General features: G+C 42.2%; 3 protein-coding genes across 3 annotated transcripts; 2 read left to right on the top strand and 1 right to left on the bottom strand.

The window, feature by feature from the left end:
• The first annotated feature begins 110 nt into the window (after positions 1–110).
• Positions 111–4990, top strand: eef1a1a (eukaryotic translation elongation factor 1 alpha 1a). The gene is made up of 8 exons (XM_080507318.1): positions 111–141; positions 1457–1625; positions 1729–1908; positions 2136–2432; positions 2661–2811; positions 2967–3223; positions 3414–3648; positions 3761–4990. The coding sequence occupies exons 2-8, from the start codon at positions 1482–1484 to the stop codon at positions 3883–3885; spliced, it is 1389 nt and encodes a 462-aa protein (XP_080363444.1). The 5' UTR covers positions 111–141; positions 1457–1481; the 3' UTR covers positions 3886–4990.
• A 1213-nt stretch (positions 4991–6203) lies between these two features.
• cgasa (cyclic GMP-AMP synthase a) lies at positions 6204–8777 on the top strand. The gene is made up of 5 exons (XM_080508067.1): positions 6204–6942; positions 7031–7265; positions 7439–7696; positions 7804–7903; positions 8045–8777. The coding sequence occupies exons 1-5, from the start codon at positions 6247–6249 to the stop codon at positions 8397–8399; spliced, it is 1644 nt and encodes a 547-aa protein (XP_080364193.1). The 5' UTR covers positions 6204–6246; the 3' UTR covers positions 8400–8777.
• Positions 8778–10040: 1263 nt separating this feature from the next.
• ddx43 (DEAD (Asp-Glu-Ala-Asp) box polypeptide 43) lies at positions 10041–19609 on the bottom strand (the record flags this gene model as incomplete). Its single annotated transcript, XM_080507394.1, has 16 exons — positions 10041–10184; positions 10724–10811; positions 10887–11025; positions 11581–11690; positions 11807–11934; positions 12589–12676; positions 12838–12938; positions 13089–13230; positions 13319–13429; positions 13544–13662; positions 15644–15803; positions 16221–16302; positions 16453–16605; positions 17267–17381; positions 18179–18234; positions 19309–19609. The coding sequence occupies 16 exons, from the start codon at positions 19607–19609 to the stop codon at positions 10041–10043; spliced, it is 2037 nt and encodes a 678-aa protein (XP_080363520.1).
• Between the last annotated feature and the right edge of the window lie 769 nt (positions 19610–20378).

Raw genomic sequence — 20378 nt, forward strand, 5'->3', positions numbered from 1 at the left:
CGCTGCGATGCCGTTCAGACGCGTGTGCGCGCCATTACGCAACAGCCCCGCCTGTCCTGTCCGGTGCGCTCTCACCGGATCAGCGTCTCTCCTCACAGCCTCTCCGGTCCTGCAGCCAACCTGACACCGGGCAGCTCTCAGGTACGACGCAGCGTGAAAAATAAATGCGTGGAGGGCGAGTTTATTTCTTTCTATAAAGAAAAAACCAAACCAAACAATGACACTAATGCATGAAGCGACTTGGCCATGTTGTTTCGCGTCTCGGTGCCCAGGCAGTGTTTTTTTTGGGAATGTTGTTGTGATGCAGAAAGGAGGGCAGACGGCTGGCACTTAATACGCATCCCGGCGTCACTAAGAGGGCAGACGATAAAACATGGCGGAGGATGCTGGCACTGATATTAAATCCGTCAGTCATTAGAATCATCGCAGTAATTGCACTTGTTTTCTCCCCACTATTGCGGCTGTATTTTTTTTTTTTTGTCATGTTTTTGGGCGATGAGGCGCACTGCGGCAGCCGCCGTGACGTTACAGCTCAGTGCTGAGCGAAATGCGCGCATTTAAGTGTGTGTATATGTATGTGTGTATGTGTGTGTGTGTGTGTGTGTGTGTCCTGGCTCCGAGTTCACCTGGCCAAGATCAAGTGGGGATACATGTTACAGTTGGATTAAGCGTCTGGCTCCTCACGCTTCCCTGCCATCCTGAAAATAATAAAGCACTTTGCTCTTGGAAAACAAACTTTGCAGAGTGATTCCCAATGCTTCAGGGTTAATCGTCATCACCACCACAACAATAAACAGTTACAGTTACTCCAGTGACTGCCCTCGCCTGATTTAACCTGTGTGCAGGGCACTGCAGTGTCTGAGAAATGGCTGCTGTGCTGCCAGTGCATTTGGACCTGACAAAATGGTGGATTCTGGCTCGGAGGGGGAGCAGTGCAAAAAAAGAAAAGAGAAGGGACTGTGCTGTGAAATACCAGCCCAGAGCAGAGCGGAGGGCAGGGGCGCAGGCTGGGTGTGAAAGAGGAGAGCAGGGGGTGTGGATGGATGGATGGATGGAGGGAGGCACACAGCACTCCAGCTTTGTGAAACTGACACCTGAATCCTCTCATACAGCACCAGAGAACCAACAAAATGACATCAAGCTGCCCTCATTGTCATTAACCTCTCATTCCATGACACTCTCAACAGCTTAAGCAAGTCATTACTCCTTTGTGCACATTATCTATGCACTGACCCGATTTGGAGGAAATCCACCTTTACTGATGTTTCCTATTGCGCAGCACCACAAAACCTTTGCATATTTTTTTTTTTTTTAATAACCGCTTGATGTGTCATCACAACAGACAGTCCTGTTTCCACCACCAAAAGAATCATTGCTCACAGGAAATATTCCAGTGTCTGTCTGTGCACGATGGGCTTGTAGTGTCTCAGTGTAACTCAACCCACGGCTTATACAGACGGCACCTCGTGACTCCTGGCATCATGGGAAAGGAGAAACTCCACATCAACATCGTGGTGATCGGCCATGTGGACTCCGGCAAGTCCACCACCACGGGCCACCTCATCTATAAGTGCGGCGGCATTGACAAGAGAACCATCGAGAAGTTTGAGAAGGAGGCCGCCGAGGTAGGAGAGTGCAAAGGGTCAGCGTCGTACCTGTGAGATAAGTAAACAGGTTGCCGTTGCATTAACCAGCACACACCTGAACATCTTGTCGTTTATCTGCCAGATGGGGAAAGGGTCGTTCAAGTACGCGTGGGTGCTGGACAAGTTGAAGGCCGAGAGGGAGCGGGGCATCACCATCGACATTTCGCTGTGGAAGTTTGAGACCAGCAAGTACTACGTGACCATCATAGACGCACCCGGGCACAGGGACTTCATCAAGAACATGATCACAGGCACCTCCCAGGTGTGTAACATGACAACGAGAAGCCACCCACTATTACTTACTACTTTACATATCATTTGTTTGCAAGAAGAGCAGGCAGCATGTCATTAACTTTGATGTTTTATTTGGAAAAACTTGTAGGTACATATTGCATAAAAATCTGAATATGCAATCTTAAAAAAAAAAAAAAGGCCTCAATAAGTCAAAGAAAGATGCAAAAATGCCTTATGTCTCATCTATTTGTGCAGGCCGACTGTGCCGTGCTGATTGTGGCAGCAGGCGTGGGAGAGTTTGAGGCCGGGATCTCCAAGAACGGGCAGACCCGCGAGCACGCGCTCCTGGCGTACACCCTCGGTGTGAAGCAGCTCATAGTGGGCATCAACAAGATGGACTCCACCGAGCCAAACTACAGCCAGAAACGCTACGAAGAGATCGTGAAGGAAGTGAGCACCTACATCAAGAAGATCGGCTACAATCCGGACACGGTTGCCTTCGTACCCATTTCAGGCTGGAACGGAGACAACATGCTTGAACCCAGCCCCAATGTAAGTGAAGTGTTCACAGAGCCAGCGCAGTCGTCGGTAGAATGCAAAGCCATGGATTTGCATGCAGATTTGTTTGGTTGGTGCGAGGATGGCAGGCAGCAGCTGGAGAGGTTGACCAGGTACCGCAGGTCAAGAGTCGGAATCTCGTTTCACTCAATTATTTGCAACGCACACACTTTGAAGAAACACTAAGCTGTCTGACATGGAACCCTACTTTCTACGTTCTAGATGACGTGGTTCAAGGGCTGGAAGATCACTCGGAAGGACGGCAATTCGTCTGGGACCACGCTGCTGGAGGCTCTGGATGCAATCCAGCCCCCCACCCGCCCGACGGACAAGCCTCTGCGTCTGCCCCTGCAGGACGTCTACAAGATCGGAGGCACGTAACACAGTGTTCAAGAACTGCAGAAAAAAAATCTGAAGCAGTTAGGGAAAATGAGTGGCAACGCAACAAAAACACAGTTGTAGCACATGAGAGATATGTTGTCATCAAGCAGCAGAGATCTGACCGGTGGCATCTTGTGTTCCTCTCAGGCATCGGGACGGTGCCAGTAGGTCGCGTGGAAACGGGAATACTGAAACCTGGCATGGTGGTGACCTTTGCTCCTGTCAACGTGACTACCGAGGTCAAGTCTGTGGAGATGCACCATGAGGCGCTGACCGAGGCCCTCCCTGGTGATAATGTTGGCTTCAACGTTAAGAACGTGTCCGTGAAGGACATTCGCCGTGGAAACGTGGCCGGCGACAGCAAGTGCGACCCGCCTCAGGAGGCTGCCAACTTCACTGCTCAGGTAGACCACTGTAAAGGATCTTCTTTTTTTTTTTTTTTAGTCTCCAAGAGAATCTGGTGTAATGACGAAGGATTTTGAGAAGAAATATTATTGTTGAATATTAGTCATCTGAACAAGCGGGATTCAAACAGAGGACCTCAGATTATGTGCAGCCACGGTGTGAGACAGATGGACTCCCTTTGCCTTCTAGGTGATCATTCTCAACCACCCGGGACAGATCAGCGCTGGCTACGCCCCCGTGCTGGATTGTCACACCGCCCACATTGCCTGCAAATTTGCAGAGCTTAAGGAAAAGATCGATCGCCGCTCTGGCAAAAAGCTGGAGGACAACCCCAAATCTCTCAAGTCTGGAGACGCCGCCATTGTCGATATGATTCCTGGGAAGCCGATGTGCGTCGAGAGCTTCTCAGAGTATCCTCCTCTGGGTAGAGCATCTTCTTTTTCATTTTAAGCAGCTTTCCTCACATTGCTGTAAAAAAAAAAGTGCCTTCACTTATTGACCTGTCGGTGTCTCTTCGCTCCTCCCCCACCTCGCAGGTCGCTTCGCAGTGCGCGACATGCGCCAGACCGTGGCCGTCGGCGTGATTAAAGGCGTGGAGAAGAAGGTCTCCACCACCGGTAAAATCACCAAGTCTGCCCAGAAAGCCCAGAGGAACAAATGAATGTTGTGCTCCACTGCCGACCCCAAGGTCTCCCGCGGCAGGACGTCAGTCATCCAACTCCATCCAACAATTGGCTGTTTCAACTTAATAATCAAAGACTGGTTGATCATCACAATGCACCGCAAAAGCATTCGAAGGAAAGAAAAACATCCTGACCCTAAATCCTTGAGGCGGCACTCCTGACTCCATTTCAGTGGTTAGATCACCATTACGTACAATGTAATATCAAAAAGTTTCAACTGTGAACTGTTGGTTTAATCCATGGCAATACCTTTCTGTGGTACTAAGACACTCAACAATAGAGCGCTCTCTCCGGAGTGCAGGTCCTAGAGTCTTTACGTGGTACGTGTTGTCCTGCTTTTAGTGTCTGTTTGCACCTTACTACTACTTGCTCTGTAGGAGCCTGTGGCGAGACGTTAAAACTATGTTCTTCTGAGTAGTGGATTAGTAGAATATCTGTTACGTTCGAGCTTTAAACAGCACTTAAAACGGTCCCATTTGTCGAAAACGAGTGGCAAAGAGTCGACCGCACATTGATTATCGAAGCACTTTTATTGGCCTTTTGCTGACTTTGCACCGAAGATGTTTAAATTGGCACAAGCTACTGCACCTTATTGTAAGATGGCATGAGCCTCTTTGCAACATTAAACATATTTCAACCAAAACAGTTTGCTGTCGCCTTTCACCAGTTTAACCTGTGTGTTTTGTGGCCAGCTTCTGAATTCTACTCCTGTAACTCTGACATAAACCAGGGACTCATGGTAATACTTGCTTATACCCACAAGATGTCGCTCTTTCCACAGAGACAAACTCAAGCCTGCCAATGATTACAAACATCCAAAAAATAGGATATAAACGCTCAATACTCATTATACACATACAACAGCAGTGTTTATTTAGAATTAATTGTTTATGGTAGTTAAAACTAAAAAGACTGGCAGTGTGGTGAAACTTCTACCCACAATGCAAGGAGGCATTCATTTCAAGAAAACAAGAACTGGCACAATAGCAAGTAACATTTAATAAACTATAGATTACAATAAAAAATACATACATTTCCAAAAACAATTCAGATTATGTAATCATTACCAGCAGAAATGGCAACTCTTTGCTCAACATTCTAGTTGAGAATTTACTTTCTCTGCACTTTGCAGGTCAAATGTTATTTTTTTGTTTACATGCTGAATAAAAGTTTCGATTTGTTGAATCTAAGTTTTTTTTTTTTTTTTTTTTTAAAGACACTATGTTTAGTTTGCAGAGTCATTAAGTGAAAAAGTGGAGATACTGAAAATGATTTCATACTTTATTAATCTCCTTGGGGAAATAATTTCTCAGCATTTAAGCCATCCTATTCACTTTTACACAGACACACACAAGGAGCAGTGCGCGAGCTGTTGGGGGTCTATGGTGGAGATGATAGAGTCGTACCCCCCCCCCCCCCCCCCCCCCCCCCCCCCGATTTTCAAAACACATCTATTCTGTATGAACAGAAAATTAACTTACATGACCGATGATATAAACTGTAAATAAAGTGACCAATTCAGATTGGATTTTCAAGTACCTCTACATTTTCTAAGACTAAAATAAACCCTTTGACAATGAAAGATGCAGAAATAACTTAAGTATGTCTCTACTGCATAGATATACAAAATACATTATAGCTCTCTCTTCAAGTCTCACTGCACATTTAAATATGAAAATATAATACTGATATATTGCAATAATGCTTTGAGTTACAGACATATGACAAGTAAAACGAGTCTAACTGGATTAAACAGGTGAACTTCCTAAAACCCTTCAGGCTTGTGATAAGCAGCAGTGTTGGTGTGTTCACCTCATGTCAGGATAGATAAATCGTCTGCCTTGTCGAATAGAAACAGGACTGAGGCAGGGCCATAAGCCAAACAGTATTGGAGGGAATACATAGTTTCAGTTTGATTAATCTTTGTAAACACATAGGAATCCACAGATAAAGTGGTTTGAATCTCGCAGACCACCTTTATTTCTTTCCCCAGAGTGTTTTTAAGTACCGGGTAAGAAGGGAGGGTTAAAACTTTTAAAGCATATTGCCCAAAATATTTTTTCCACTCATGCATCAGCAAGTCATTATCAGTCAATGTAGACTTGTCTTTGATAGTAAAAAAAAAAAATTAAACTGTGAGAAGGGCGTGTTCTCAGAGATGACGTCACTTGAGGTTTGTTTGTTTTTTTCTGATGGTTTGGTTTCACTTCTGTCATTTCAACATCATGCCTGGTCGAGGGAGACCACGCGAGGCGACTGGTGCAAAGTGTACCGGCAAGAAAAATATAGAGGGAAGTAAAGAAGCAGAACAGAAAAGAAGCACAAACCCAGAAGATGGGATGCAGAATGCAACGACAAGAGAACAGAAACCAAGGCACCGGGGGCCAAAGGAGCCACAACGCAATGGAGAGCAGCCGGAGGAAACCGCGAACCGTCTTACAGACAAGCCGGGAGCGAGAGGTAAAGTCAGTGCAGCCAGGACGACACCGGTACAGCCAGACGCACCTGAGGGCCGCCAGACAAGTTCTTTAAACACGCAGAGAGGGACAAAATGCGGCAACACTGCTAGAAATGCTCCTGTGACGACAGCTAAAGCAAAACCACACGGTGGCAAGCTGAACGGAATAAAAGGCGAGACGGACGTGCGGCCGGAGCGCCTTGAAGAGGGAGGCGTTCAGGCGACACTGCCGGGAAACAAGAAGGGTAAACCAAAGGCTCGTGTGAAGGACACTCAAGAAAAGACAGAGATGACGAAAGAAGTGGAGCCAGGAGCTTCCCATAAGACCAAAACGTGCGCTGCCAAATGCACCACGAAGGAGCCCAGTGAGGAGCCCACCGAGGACACGAGAGATCTGAACTCGACCCTCAAAAAGACCCTGAAAACACTGAAGATTAAAATGACCGAGAGATCAAGTTCGGCAGAAGTCGTCAACGAAATAATAAAAAACATAGTCGCGCATCTGAAATATAGTACAGAATCCTTCAAGAATGTAGAAGAGCCACTACGTACTGGGAGTTATTATGAAAATCTGAAGGTCAGTCATTGTGTGGGTGACGTACACGAAACCCCATTTCAATCCGATGGCACTCGCAGAGTTACTTGGTGTGGTTTTGTGTCTTCAGATCTCCAGTCCTGACGAATTTGACGTCATGATTCCTCTGCTGGTTGAACGAGCGCAGACCGAACCTTTTGGAGACGACGGCGCCTTTTACAGCGTGCAGCTGAGACGCAACACGAACCCCTTGAACAAGTTTCAAGACGGCGAAACCTTGTCTGCCAGCCGCATGCTGGGCGAGTTCCGAGACGAGGTGAAGAAATGTGTCAAACAAGCATCGAAATCAACACCGAGGAGGACCGGTAAGTTCATTTGAGCGACTTGTAATATTGCACTAATGCGACGAACCGAGCTGCGCATGCGCTTAACCTGGTGGCCGCAGGTATTTTAATACTCTGTGATTATTGTGCGAGGAGTGCAGTAAAAAAAAAAAAAAAAAAATGCAAACATTTGAATTGTATTTTGGTTCTTCCAGAATGGACAGTGGATAGAAAGAAAGCGGGCTGCCCTGCAGTGACTCTGAGCACCACAGTTCAGTCGGTCACCATTTCCCTGGATGTGGTTCTCTGCCTCATGGTTAAATCAAGCTGGCCCGCCGTCACACACACCGGCCTCAGGATAGAAGGCTGGCTTGGGACTAAAGTAAGGAAGGAATTCAAGTTCAAGCCTTATTACCTCGTCCCCAAGTATGAAGGCAGAGGTGCGGAGGAAAAAGGTGGAGTCCTCGCTAAAGGCAAGTCTGCACTATAACATTTTTTAAAGTCAGAGAAACTGCAATTAGTCATTTTTGCGCCACAATTCTCTTTTCCACTTACCGTTTCTATCCTCCGCATCACACAGACGCTTGGCGAATTTCATTCTCGCACATCGAGAAGGCCATTCTGAACAACCATGGATCGGAGAAGACTTGCTGTGAAAAAAGCGGCGCGAGCTGCTGCAGGTCGAAACCACTTGCAACTTTTAGCACTTGAAAGCTGCATTTTGCTTATTTAGCGAGTATAAAAAAGCAAACTTTAAATAATTGAATGTTTTGAGGTCGGACAAAAATAAAACCTTCTGTAATTCTGCTCTCTGCCTTCAGGAAGGACTGTCTGAAGCTCCTGAAGCATCTTCTCGGTCTACTGAAAGAAGAAGACTCCTCACTGGACAAGTTCTGCTCGTACCATGCCAAGACCACACTCCTCCACGCCTGTTGCTCTCGGCCCAGTGACGGCCAATGGAGCGCCTCAGATCTGAGCCAATGTTTCCTCGCGCTCCTCAACGACTTCCGAGCTCACCTGAGGGATGGCGAGCTCTACAACTTCTTCATACCCGAACAGAACTTGCTTTCTGGTCTTACCCGGGTGAAGCGCAATGATCTGGCTGAGCGCCTGGAAGAGGAGCGTAGGGAAGCTTTCCCCATTTTCAAAAAGTACCTTTCCAAAACAAGTGTTTGACTTGGGGTTGCACCAGTCTCACCGTGAGATATTGAAGCTTAAAGTCTTGATGACACTTTCTGTTTCCATGCATTGGGAACAATGCACATTATATTGTCAGTGAAAACATTGAAAAAAATAAATATTGGGCCGTTGGGGGGAAAAAATACTCTGCATCTTTCTTTATAAATTCAATTGACAGGATAAACTGAAAATATTCAGGATTTAGTATCCCTGTGAATCATTAAATATTGAGATATACAAGTATTGTTTCTGAGAAATGCTTCACATCTGTTAAACATCATGATCCTTGATGTGATAAACTAGCTATTTATTCAGAATTTTGCACATTTTCAGGCAACATTAGTGACCTTTTCTTTTTAGAGTCAGTGTATCATTAACTATAATTGACTGGAATCAATATTCTATAATGTGTGATAGTTTGAGTTCCCTCACAAATAAACCCGTGTCTGATGTTTTCTTTCGAGACGTGCACATCTTCCTCATTCCGTCAGGATACGTAAACTTTCTGTATACATCTTAACTGAATCTACACAACAGTAAAGCTGGTGAACCACAATGCCAGCTGACAAAAGTAAAAACCAGAATAATTTGAGAATTCACTGGTTGTTAACCAACAAGGTCTAACATCATGATGGAACAACTGCAGAGCAAGTTCGAGATTCAAATTGTGTGGTGATACAAGAAAATCCATCTAAACCAATGAAGGATGCCTAATGACACAAAATGTCTTGAAATACAAAACTATCGTTTTTCTCTCTCAGTAAAGAGGAGCTATTAAATATTGTGAAATTACATTTTATACATACAACCCAATATATATATATATATATATATATATATATATATATATATATATATATATATATATATATATATATATATATATATATATATATATATATATATATATATATATATATATATATATATATATATATATATATATATATATATCTTTTATTTTGATATTTTTCCTTTAGTCAAAGTCAGGCTAAGACAAATCATGTATTGAAGAAAAAGTAATTGTGTCCATTTTCCCCCCTGAAAACTACTTATTTAAAGAAATTATCACACTCTCCTACAACTTTGATTTCTTTTTAAAGATACCTTAAATTAAATCTGCCCATAACATCTGGGGAAACATTTCTCCATACTCTGACAATTGAAGTTTCTCTGCAAGTCTCACCTTCACAGCATCAAACATGAAAATCACTAGAACAGTAAATTATACACCAGATGTCAAGTCTCTTTAAAACATGAGTTTTAATAAAGTCTGGCAAAAATACACTCAAAATATCAGGTAACATTAATTAAATTGACTGATTAGTATGGTTATCGAACATCAGATGAAAATAAGAAGCCATCAAAAAACTATGATTAAAGCAACGCCAACAGTTTTCATCTAAATAAATCTAAACTCAAAACTTAAATCAACACAAAGGCAGTTTCAGATCTTGATCCTGCAATGAAAAACGGGATAAAAGTCAGAACAAGAAAACACGATTATTTCTGTTCTGATTAGTCTCGATAACGTCAATGAATGTGGCATTAAACTTAATCAATTTGTATTTCTCTATCACAGTAGAACATTTTGCGTGTTTTGAGATGGCGTTTGTTGAACTTACCCAGAATGCAGCATTAGAATCTCCAGTTTCCTCTGCCTCCTCTTCCTCCGCCATCTCTGCGGCCGAATGACGACCCTCCTCTTGGATCCCCGAGCTCCTTCTCCTTCTTGTGTTTCTCGTACCGTTGTGCCATAAGCACCAGCTTCTCTGGGACGTCCTACAACAGAATCATCACATCCTAATTAAACTCTTAAACTCAACGCTATTAAGAATGTAATATTGTTTTTGTTTAGGAATAAGGAATATGTACACAAGGACAATAAAATCATCATGTATGTTAATGCTGTTTGCCACAGCTGTTGTAAGCAATACAAATCATGTTGACAAACAAACCAACCCCTTCTTTTGTTGTATCTGAGCCTGTAAATAATAATAAAGGAAGCAGATTCCAGACAGTCATGGACTTGTCACTGTACTACGGATATCATCACAATTGGTGGAAATCCCAAAGTGTAGCTGCCATTGATCACAGTTTCTCAACCTGTCCGATTCATGTTTACAGTAGAGTTCAAATAAATGTGATGCAAAAATAGCCAGACCTTCATTAAACTACGAATCTGACAAAATAAATCAACCAGGAAGAGTCTGTTGCTCTGGTCTTTCTAATAGTTCTCACATTAAAAAAAAACCCCAGTGTGTATCCCTGCAGTAAAGCAGCGCTGCAGTGTCTAAAGCCGTGGTGGTTTGTTGGCCGACCTGCCCTGATCGCTCCAGAATGGGAATCAACTCGGAGGCCATCCTCCAGTCTTCTCTTGTTACCAGGGTAATGGAAGCTCCCGATCGTCTGCAGCAGAGAACACGTCACAGCAAGTCGCCACGCCGGCACGAGCTGCCGAAGAGCCAAAGCGCGCGTCCTCACCCTGCTCGGCCGGTGCGGCCCACGCGGTGCACGTACTCCTCAATGTTGCGCGGGAAGTCAAAGTTGAAGACATGTGTGATGTCGTGAACGTCCAGCCCTCGAGACGCCAGGTCTGTAGCAACCAGGATGCGGACCCGACCTGGGAAAAGTTGTTTAACGCCAAAAATATTCTCCGTCCAGTCAATACGTCAGCCATGAATAGTGCACTGTACGCGGGATTAGGGATTCTACACCTGTGTCCCTCAAGCTGCCGCATCTTACTTTGTTGATCATTCAGCAAAGCCATCATTTCATTAAAAGGAGCTCTTATCTTATAGTTTGAGGTGACAACAACGATGGCTAAATCCAAATGGACAAAACTTCATAAGAATGTTTTCTGTCTTCTGCACATTTTAAAGGATACATTTGGTTACATGGAGGGAAAAGTTCAGATTATTCTCCCCTCCAGATTACCTTTAAGAAAATCTGTGGAGCAGGTGTTGATGTCTGAGTTGTCAAAACAGTGAAAACAAATGCTGGCCAACACACCAACTCTCATCAACTTAGAAAAGTAATAACTTTCAAAGCAAAAGCAGCACTTTGTTTTCAGGGTCTTTGCTCGATTCAATGAAGAATCCATATGTGGTTTTGACAACCGGAGGGCAGAAAAGGCACAAAAACAACCAACGAACAACAAAACCTTTTTCATACGTACTCTCCTTGAAGTCTTTTAGTGCTTCTTCGCGATCACTCTGTTCTCGGGCACCATGAAGACTCTGCACGGCCAGACCCTGCAGACACAGGTCACTGGAGAGGTCGTCAGCCCTGAGAGAACGTGCAAACAAATACACGTTGAGGGGAAATGGTGGGAGTTGGTGGTGACTGCAATTCATTTACCCGCAACTGTCAATTACAACGGAGCAACACAGCTCCCTACTCACATGATCTTCTTGCCAACAAAGATGAGAACTTTATCCTCGGGCAGCATGTCTCTGATGAAGGCATATAAATAGGACTTTTTGTCCTCTTCGTTAAGAATCACCACTGTTTGCTCCACTGTGTCAACGGCCTGAAACGCCAACGGAGACAAACGCTTTTGTGTTTACATGATCATGTTTTTTTGTTTTGTCGATCTGACAGAAATCAGATTGTTAAATTTACATGAACACAACATAAAGTAAAGGTTTCATGTACACCGAGACGATCATCCAGTTTAGTCACTATAACAATCCAATGAGGCTTTGCACGGAGAATTTAGCTTTTTGTGACACTCACATGAGGATACAGGTTGTAGCTTCCACCGGTTCTTTTTTTTTTGGGGTCAAATCAAAACATTCAAGAATTCTCCTTGTGATTGTCTGATGAGAAGGACACTAGCATTAGTGCTCGTTTGTGCGGCATTGTCTCCTGCGTTGACTAGTTTGGCTTTGCAACCATTGTTCTTTCAAATAAGATAAATGTGTGACGCATCACGTGTTGACATCCTAACACCTGATGTGATGTTTACCTGGACTCTGATAAGAGGATTCCACCAACACCTCCAATTCCAATCATAACCTCATCCTAACAGTGTTTTAATGACAAGTTTAACTGACAAGGCATTTAATCTCATTACTTCTGGCCCATGTAATTACAGCAAATATCTCTGTAGCAGCCTGATGCACAGAAATAAGAAAGACAATTAGCTTTTAACACTGAATAAAAGCATTTCAGCTCCACATACCGCCAGGTCCAAGCTGCCGACATAAGCCATCATGGGATTCTTCAGGTAGGACCTGGCCAACCTTCTCACGCCGGTGGGCCAGGTGGCACTGTGACATTTTTTTTTTAAAGAAAATGAATGTACAATTAAGAACAATGTACCAAACTAGGTAAGATTTAACCGTCTTCTCTTTGGAGTTAAATCCGGCCTTCTGCCATAAAACACACGCCTTCAACCGTACAATCAAATGTTTGTTGAAATCTCTCGTACCTGGTCAGGACAGTCTGTCGGTCTGGACGAATGTCCAGGATTATCTTCATAATCTGAGGCTCGAAGCCCATATCCAGCATACGGTCGGCCTCATCCAAGACCTGTTAGTCTCCCGTGCAAAAAATAAAACACATACGACACATAGTATTAACTGAAAATCAAGTTAGACACAAAGACCAGTTTTTATAAAAGAAAATGAAATAAGATATATTTATTTCATAAACAATTCAAAAAAACTCTTGTTGACTGACCAGATAAGAGATTGAGCTCAGACTGATGAGATCATTCATCTGGAGATCGTTTAATCTGCCTGGCGTAGCAATAATGATGTCGACTCCACGCTTCACCATGTTGATCTGCCCTCTCCTGTCACCTCCACCATAGATACAGAGACTGATGGGAGCAGATTAAAGAAAAGTCATGATCACGAGCAATATCTATACTGCAAATACGAATTGATCTAAAGCTCATTCTTACTAACCTCTTGTAACCCTTGTAGCGATATTTGCTGCACTCTGCTTCAATCTGAAGGGCCAGCTCTCTGGTGGGAGTCAGCACCAACATGCCGGGACCGATTTGCTCCCTTCGAGGTCTTCATATGAATACAGAAAGAACAGAAAGACAAGAGCTTGGTACAACAATGGAAGTTCTTCAACTCTGGAAAGGCAAGGGCATGTGCCAGCTAAGGAATATGTCCTATACATACACCGGCTGTCCGTCCATGTGGATGAACCCTGGCATGAGGTAGGCCAGAGTTTTCCCAGTTCCTGTCTGAGCAATGGCTATCAGGTCCTCTCCGCAAAGCAACACGGGCCATGCCTGAGACTAGTGAAAATACATTATATTAAACATGCAGATTTACACAGGAACACAAAAGCCTCTAGTGCTAGAATCCAGCCCATTGAAGAGAAGTCGATCACGTTAGGAGCTATTTCTTGTTGAGCAACATCAGGAAATGTTGCATTCACATAATGCCTTGTGTTTGCACCAGTCGAATGACATCAGGCTAGAATAACTTTCCACGCCAACGGATGAGAGTGTGGGCTCTCAAAGACATATTTAAAACAGTATCACTTCCACACCCATTAAGTCATTTATTGAGAAAAGTAAGTGAAACTCAAAGCACAGTAAAAGTTGTCTCGTTTCCTCTCGTGAAACTCAGGTTCTCTGTCCACACACACTGGCATAGAGACTGAATTCTTCAGGATGCAAAGGCCAAACACTTTCCACAAATACTTTTTACTGATAGACTTCAGAACCAAGAGTGTTCGAACATCAATGAGGAGGATATACAATTCAGTCAGTGGAGTGAGGATTTGGAACAAACTGAGTCAAGACCTGAAACAACGTCCGAGCATGAAGCAGTTTAAAAACTTAAAATATGAATCAAATACAGGGATGAAGAAACTATAGGGTGTCTCGTGCACTGCAAACGGGACTATACACATGTAATTGTAGATATAATTTTATATATAGGGCTTGGAAGTTTACATGCATATTGAGAAGGGGAGCACTGTGAATGAATGTATATCAATGCATGATTGACATTTTGTGTCTATATATGCGAGTGGGCACACACACACACACACACACACACACACACACACACACACACACACACACACACACACACACACACACACACACACACACACACACACACACACACACACACACACACACACACACACACACACACACACACACACACACACACACACACGCACTTCAAAGTCTTCTATATTGGATAACTTTTTTACAGTTACTATTAATACATAAAGATAATTATAATATAACTAGTAAATATTGGAGAAGGGGTAGGATTTGATAAGTTTACTTCTTCCTATCCCTTGTCAGGCATGTTAATTAGATATAGGAGAGATGTGTGTGTGTGTGTGTGTATATGTATGTATATTTATAAGCATGAGGGGTTCTAATTAAACATAGATTATCTATTTTTTGTATCACTATATTTTCATAAGATAAAAACAAGTTGCCCATCTCAACTGGAAGTGGCCTGCTCTTTGTTTCTCCTGCAACTTCACCAAGCTGCCTGTTTGCATTCCTTCCTATGTTTTAATCAAGCTGATGACTACGTCAGCAGAGTGAAAGAGGACTGAAGAAGAAGAAAAAACACTAGTTTATTCACTAAATCTAAACCTGTTTATGTCTGTAATGTATGAAACGTACTAAATTGAATGTATACTTTTGTTGAAACCAATAATTTTTTGTAAATAATATTTGCAGTCTAAAAGAGAGGCTTTACAAAGTTGCAGCACAATCTTAATCATTATAACAAACAATACCACAAACGTGTTTTGACAATGCTTTTACTGTGAGATTAACTCCTCAGTGAAAGAACCGTTGATTATACAAACCCTATGAATGGAGTCCCCACCCCAATGTGTCATGGCATATGAGGTTTCAAATACTCAAAGGTAATTACAACTTTACTTTCATTTCTGATTTTTAGAGCCACTGCAGTACATTAAAAAAGGTGCAGTTTTAAGTACAGGCTGGCTTCACAGTGGAGTTCCAACTATTATAAGTATTTTTACATTTCTAAAATTACCTGAGGCAGAACATGAAAGAAAAGCCACTTCTTTCATTGTAAATTCCAACCAGAAACTAGAGGGAGTTTTGCTTCAGCCCAAGGTTCTCAGTTTGCAAAATTGTTGGACTGCATTCTACAATAAATTCAAAGATGTTTGTACATTATGTAGGTAACTGGAAGTTGCAATAGCTTGTATCTTACAGCTGGGCTAAAAATGAAGCACAACACTCGGTGGTAACCTGGTGTTCATACCTGGATGGGGGTTGGTTTGGTAAAGCCAACCCGGTTAATGTTTTCCATGATCTCTGGATAAAGACTGAAGGCTTCCCCAAAGGTGCGGCAGGGATAAGGAATAGGCCTCTTTTCCCCTCCTTCCTTCAAGTCGTCCACAAAGATATTGTTGTTCTCCTTCCTGTTGGAAAATACAACTGCTTGAATAGGCAAAGATAATGCAACATCATGTTTGAAACCTGGTCCAAACGATTCCGTACTGACTTTAACCGTCACCACAATCGAATCAACATTAAAAAAATAAATGGTACTATTCAAAACAAAATTAATGGGAAGGAAGCACAACAACAACAACAATATAGTCAAACGTTTAATAAACATTTGATTCGTATTTGCAACAGGGAGCAAGTCCCAGCAGTCCATCTTGTATGTACTGGGTGCATGCACCACGAATCTGGCTTTTATTCTCCTTCCCACAACATGTTTGTCTTTGCACCTGCAGCGCATGCTGTGGTAGTCGAGGTAAACCTTTTATATACACACAGCACAGGAACCCATATCGAGCTCATGCAGCTTTTTTTTTTTTAAACGTATTTACCTCCATTCAATGACTTCCTCAGCTGTGAGCATGGACACACTCTCAGCCTCGGTGTAGAAGTTCTTCTTCATGGGAGGGAGGTCTGAAGAGGCAGGATAGACAGGAAATGGTTTAAAAGTCATGAATGAGGTCCAGCAAAGACAGAATTTGTAGTTTGTCACAACAATTACGACATGTTTAAATTATTTACCCACACATCTGAACTCTTTACAAATCACACATGCTCCCTCACCCTTCCACTTCTGCGCTTCATACTTGTCCTTGTTCTCTCGGATGGCGGTCCAGTCTATGGTTTGGCGAGGCGAGCCGTCTCCTGCAGCCGAGCCACCATTTCCATACCCATCATCTCTGTAGCCACTTCTATAATGCTGCCCTCGACCGGGACCTGGTGGGATCATCAGACACCAGAAAATGCCATTTCGTCGAAACATTACCAAAACACGAGGTCAATCTATGCATGGTAGATAGTTGCTTTGTTGTTTTTCATGGCAATAAGTCTGATTGTTCGTATATGTATTTGTATGGAATGGAATTTTCAGGGTAAAAGATCTTTATTGTCCCTTCCATGTTTCCACACGTAAACAGAATGTTACGCAGTACTTGCAGTGTACCTAGGCACAGAGTTTAAATAAAATAAAAATATGGATCTAGGTTAAATAGCACATCAATATTGACAACATTGGATTGTTTTCTGTTTTTCCTTCATTTTTGTTTAAAAAAAAAAAAAACCTCTTTCAACAATGTAAACTTAGTTGCTGATGCAATACATTTATAGGTCTACTACACTCGCCACACTGTTAATGCCACTTTCAACTTGTTATGCAAAGCCAATACACAAGGAGATTAACATCAAAATACTGTATCACACGCAGACACATTTCATCTGAAACTGCATCAGGACACAGAATCAAACCTTGTGAAACTTTTATCAAGATCTGACTTATTGAACATCGAAAGCCTGCTGCCGTCTTAAAAATGCTCAACTACAAGGAATATAAAAAATGTATTTCAAGATCAATGTGTTTAAATCAAAGCTGATTCCAGACCAGTGTCATATTGAGAACTGCCATCCAGCAGGTCTTCAATCATCTTCTTGGCCTTCTGCTGAGCAGCAACCGACCCAGAGATGACGACCTCGCCTTCATAATCCCCCTTGTTGATCTACAAGAAGTCACACACAGGATGGAAACTTAATATAGTTTCCATACATAAGAACTTACATGTGGTGAATTGCCCAGATGTAAAATATCCCAAACTATAATATACAATTTGGACAACAGGAGGTAAATAATGCTTAAAAGTTGAAAAAGAAATCAGTGGTTTTTTTTGTGTTAAATCAATTACTGAGAATTTTGCAAGCCATCATAACTGGGATCTGCATTTTTTTTGTATCCTTCATTAAATGAATGAATAAATAAATAGAAAAATCATTTTGACCGTTTGCCTAATGATATCCGGTGGCTCGATTATTTTGGTCATCTGACCTGGAGCATGCTCATGTAAAAGAGAAGTTGTCATGACATTTTGGACCGTCGAGTGACAAATCCCTAAACCGTGTTTGTGTCAACATACACAGGTGAAACCAGATTCTCTCACAGCATGTTTTGTTTTATCCTTTTGTAGTGTCTGTGTCTTTTTTTTAAATTCTATTGACAACTGCAGATGACTGGATAAATTAGAGATGTTAAAGTAACAATTGTGTTAATGGGGAGATGGAACATGTCTTTTTTAGTTTTTAATCTTGTATAATTTATGATAGCATTTGCTTTACATATATTAACATTGTTTATAGCATTAAAAAGGAAGCAAATTAAAATGTGACAACCCACTGTCATGAGTTCATTTACTGAATAAATGAACTGAATATAAATTATACTGAATTTAAACGGGCAATAATTGCCAGACTACATGTAATCCAGATATTGCCGTTACAGAAGATGGACGGAAAGCCAACTTGCTTTGATTCTTGCGCCGCTGCTCTCTTCAAGTTCACGGATTTTGGCTCCTCCGCGACCTTCGAACAGAATTACAAACATTTAAAAAATATCCCCACATAGCCGATTACACAATTCAAAAATTAGCACGGTGAAAGTAATCAAGTGATCTCTTCGAAAGGTCAACTTTTTCTGTGTGCAGGATTATATGCAAATCCCTGGTCCTGAAGGGCCACAGTCCTGCAAGTCTTTAAAGTTTCCATGCTCAACACACTTGAGTTCAATGTGCATATGATCAAGAAGGCAGCAGAAATCACTGCAATTAAATTGCACCCGATGGTGGCCCTCTCGGACCAGATTCTCAATCATACAAGTCATGTGAATTACAACTGTATAACAATCGGGGCAGAGGAGAATCGATTAAGCATGCCACGTGTGATACCTGCCATCTCAACAGGACTTTCAATTATAAAAGAACATTTTGGTATACAATGTTGATAGCTTTTTGCTTTTCACCTCCAATTAACTGTTCTCTCTCTTCTTGGACTCAAAACATTTTGATTAAATGACATTTCTGCAACATTTTAGAGGCAACACAGTTGTAGAACTTTGTGGTTTATACTTTTCATTTTTATGAACGCCAAGCGTGTGGCAACTGTGACTATGCCACTGCGCATGTGCAACGAGGCCGCAGGAGTTCTGCAAAGGCGCGAGCAGATGGACAATGACAACCATGACGGCATCTGGAGTGTAATGACTCCTTGTCCATATTTCATGAGACTTTGTATTTTTATAATTGAGTCATATATAATAGCAATCCAACTTGGTCGTATGATCATATAAATGTCCATGTACTCGTTAATGCTAGTGTTTTTTTATTTTGGTTCTTTGTAAGTGCAAGTTTTATTACAAAAACAATCCAACAGCACTAACTAGTAGCACCAGCACGAACATTTTCTGAAACGAAAACGCAAAAATGACACATTTTCACTGAAACGTTGTCATGCACACCTGGTCTGATTTAAGAAATATGATAACCTTGGAAATTCCTGTGAATTTCGTCCAGCTAACGGTCACACATTGCCGCATTAGCACACGATGCTAAAAGGCGAAATTATGTAAATACATGTCCGTCTTTGCAGCTTGAAACATACCTATTATCCTCCCAACTGAAGTATTTTCCACCTGCATGGTCAAACCCGGAGATGAATCAAACTTCCCGCCTGCCTGACGCCGTCCTCCGCCCCCGGGGCCTCCGGCATCCCCGCCATGGTGGCTTGGTTGAGGTCTGGGCTCTCTCGAGAATTCAAACCGGTTTCTGCTCTGGACACCGAAACATACATTCTCCCTCGGACGGTCACCCAAGAATAATTTGGCTTCCGCCAGTGCTGGCTTGGTCGTCGGTTTGTCAATAGCTACGCCGTTCATGTCGTACTCATCCTCCCAGTCGGACATGTTGTTTTCGTTCCTCTCGCGTGTCGACGAGCTGGCAGGCTAACGCTGCTGTTAGCGGTCAATCAGCGCCACAACGCTTTCACGAACATCCGTAAAAACCAACATCACGCTGCGGCTCCTCTTCGAGAGCCAGATAATATTATGGACATTGTATTGAAATGCGACTTGGAAAAACATCTAAGCGTCAAATGGTAAATTTGGAATGTGGACGTGTAAAAGACATGCAAATTTAAGCAAAATAAGATATTTTCTTAATCTAACATCTGCGAAATTTAAAAATTCCTCCATTCCCCAAAGGCAACGTGACCTTTTATTTTTTTATGTTCATATACTTTCCGAATGGAAAAAAAAACAAGAAACATGAGCATTTAGTTAATCTGTAATTTATTAATGAATAATAAAATTATTTTTGCAATTCTCACCCAGAGAACATGATGTGCACTTCAATAAATTAATCTCAAAGAATAATATAATATTCATGTTAACATTATCAAGCATTAAGGCCAGTTGTGTAATAAATTACTGTTCAAGCAGTCGAAAAATGACATTATGAGCAATCAAAGCCATGTAAAATCTGTCACGAAAGCTACATGACTTGTATGCCCAACAAAAAAAAGAGGAGCTGACAAAAACTTTACAATGTTATAAACTGCATGGAAACTACACCTTAAGCTCTGTCAATGAAATGCAAGGTTTCATGTACAAGAAAGGCACCCTCAAGCAATTTACAGATAGCAAAAAAAAAGAGAGTTTTAATGAAGATAATCCA

This window comes from Blennius ocellaris (genome assembly GCF_963422515.1).
Source record: "Blennius ocellaris genome assembly, chromosome: 13".
NCBI lineage: Eukaryota > Metazoa > Chordata > Actinopteri > Blenniiformes > Blenniidae > Blennius > Blennius ocellaris.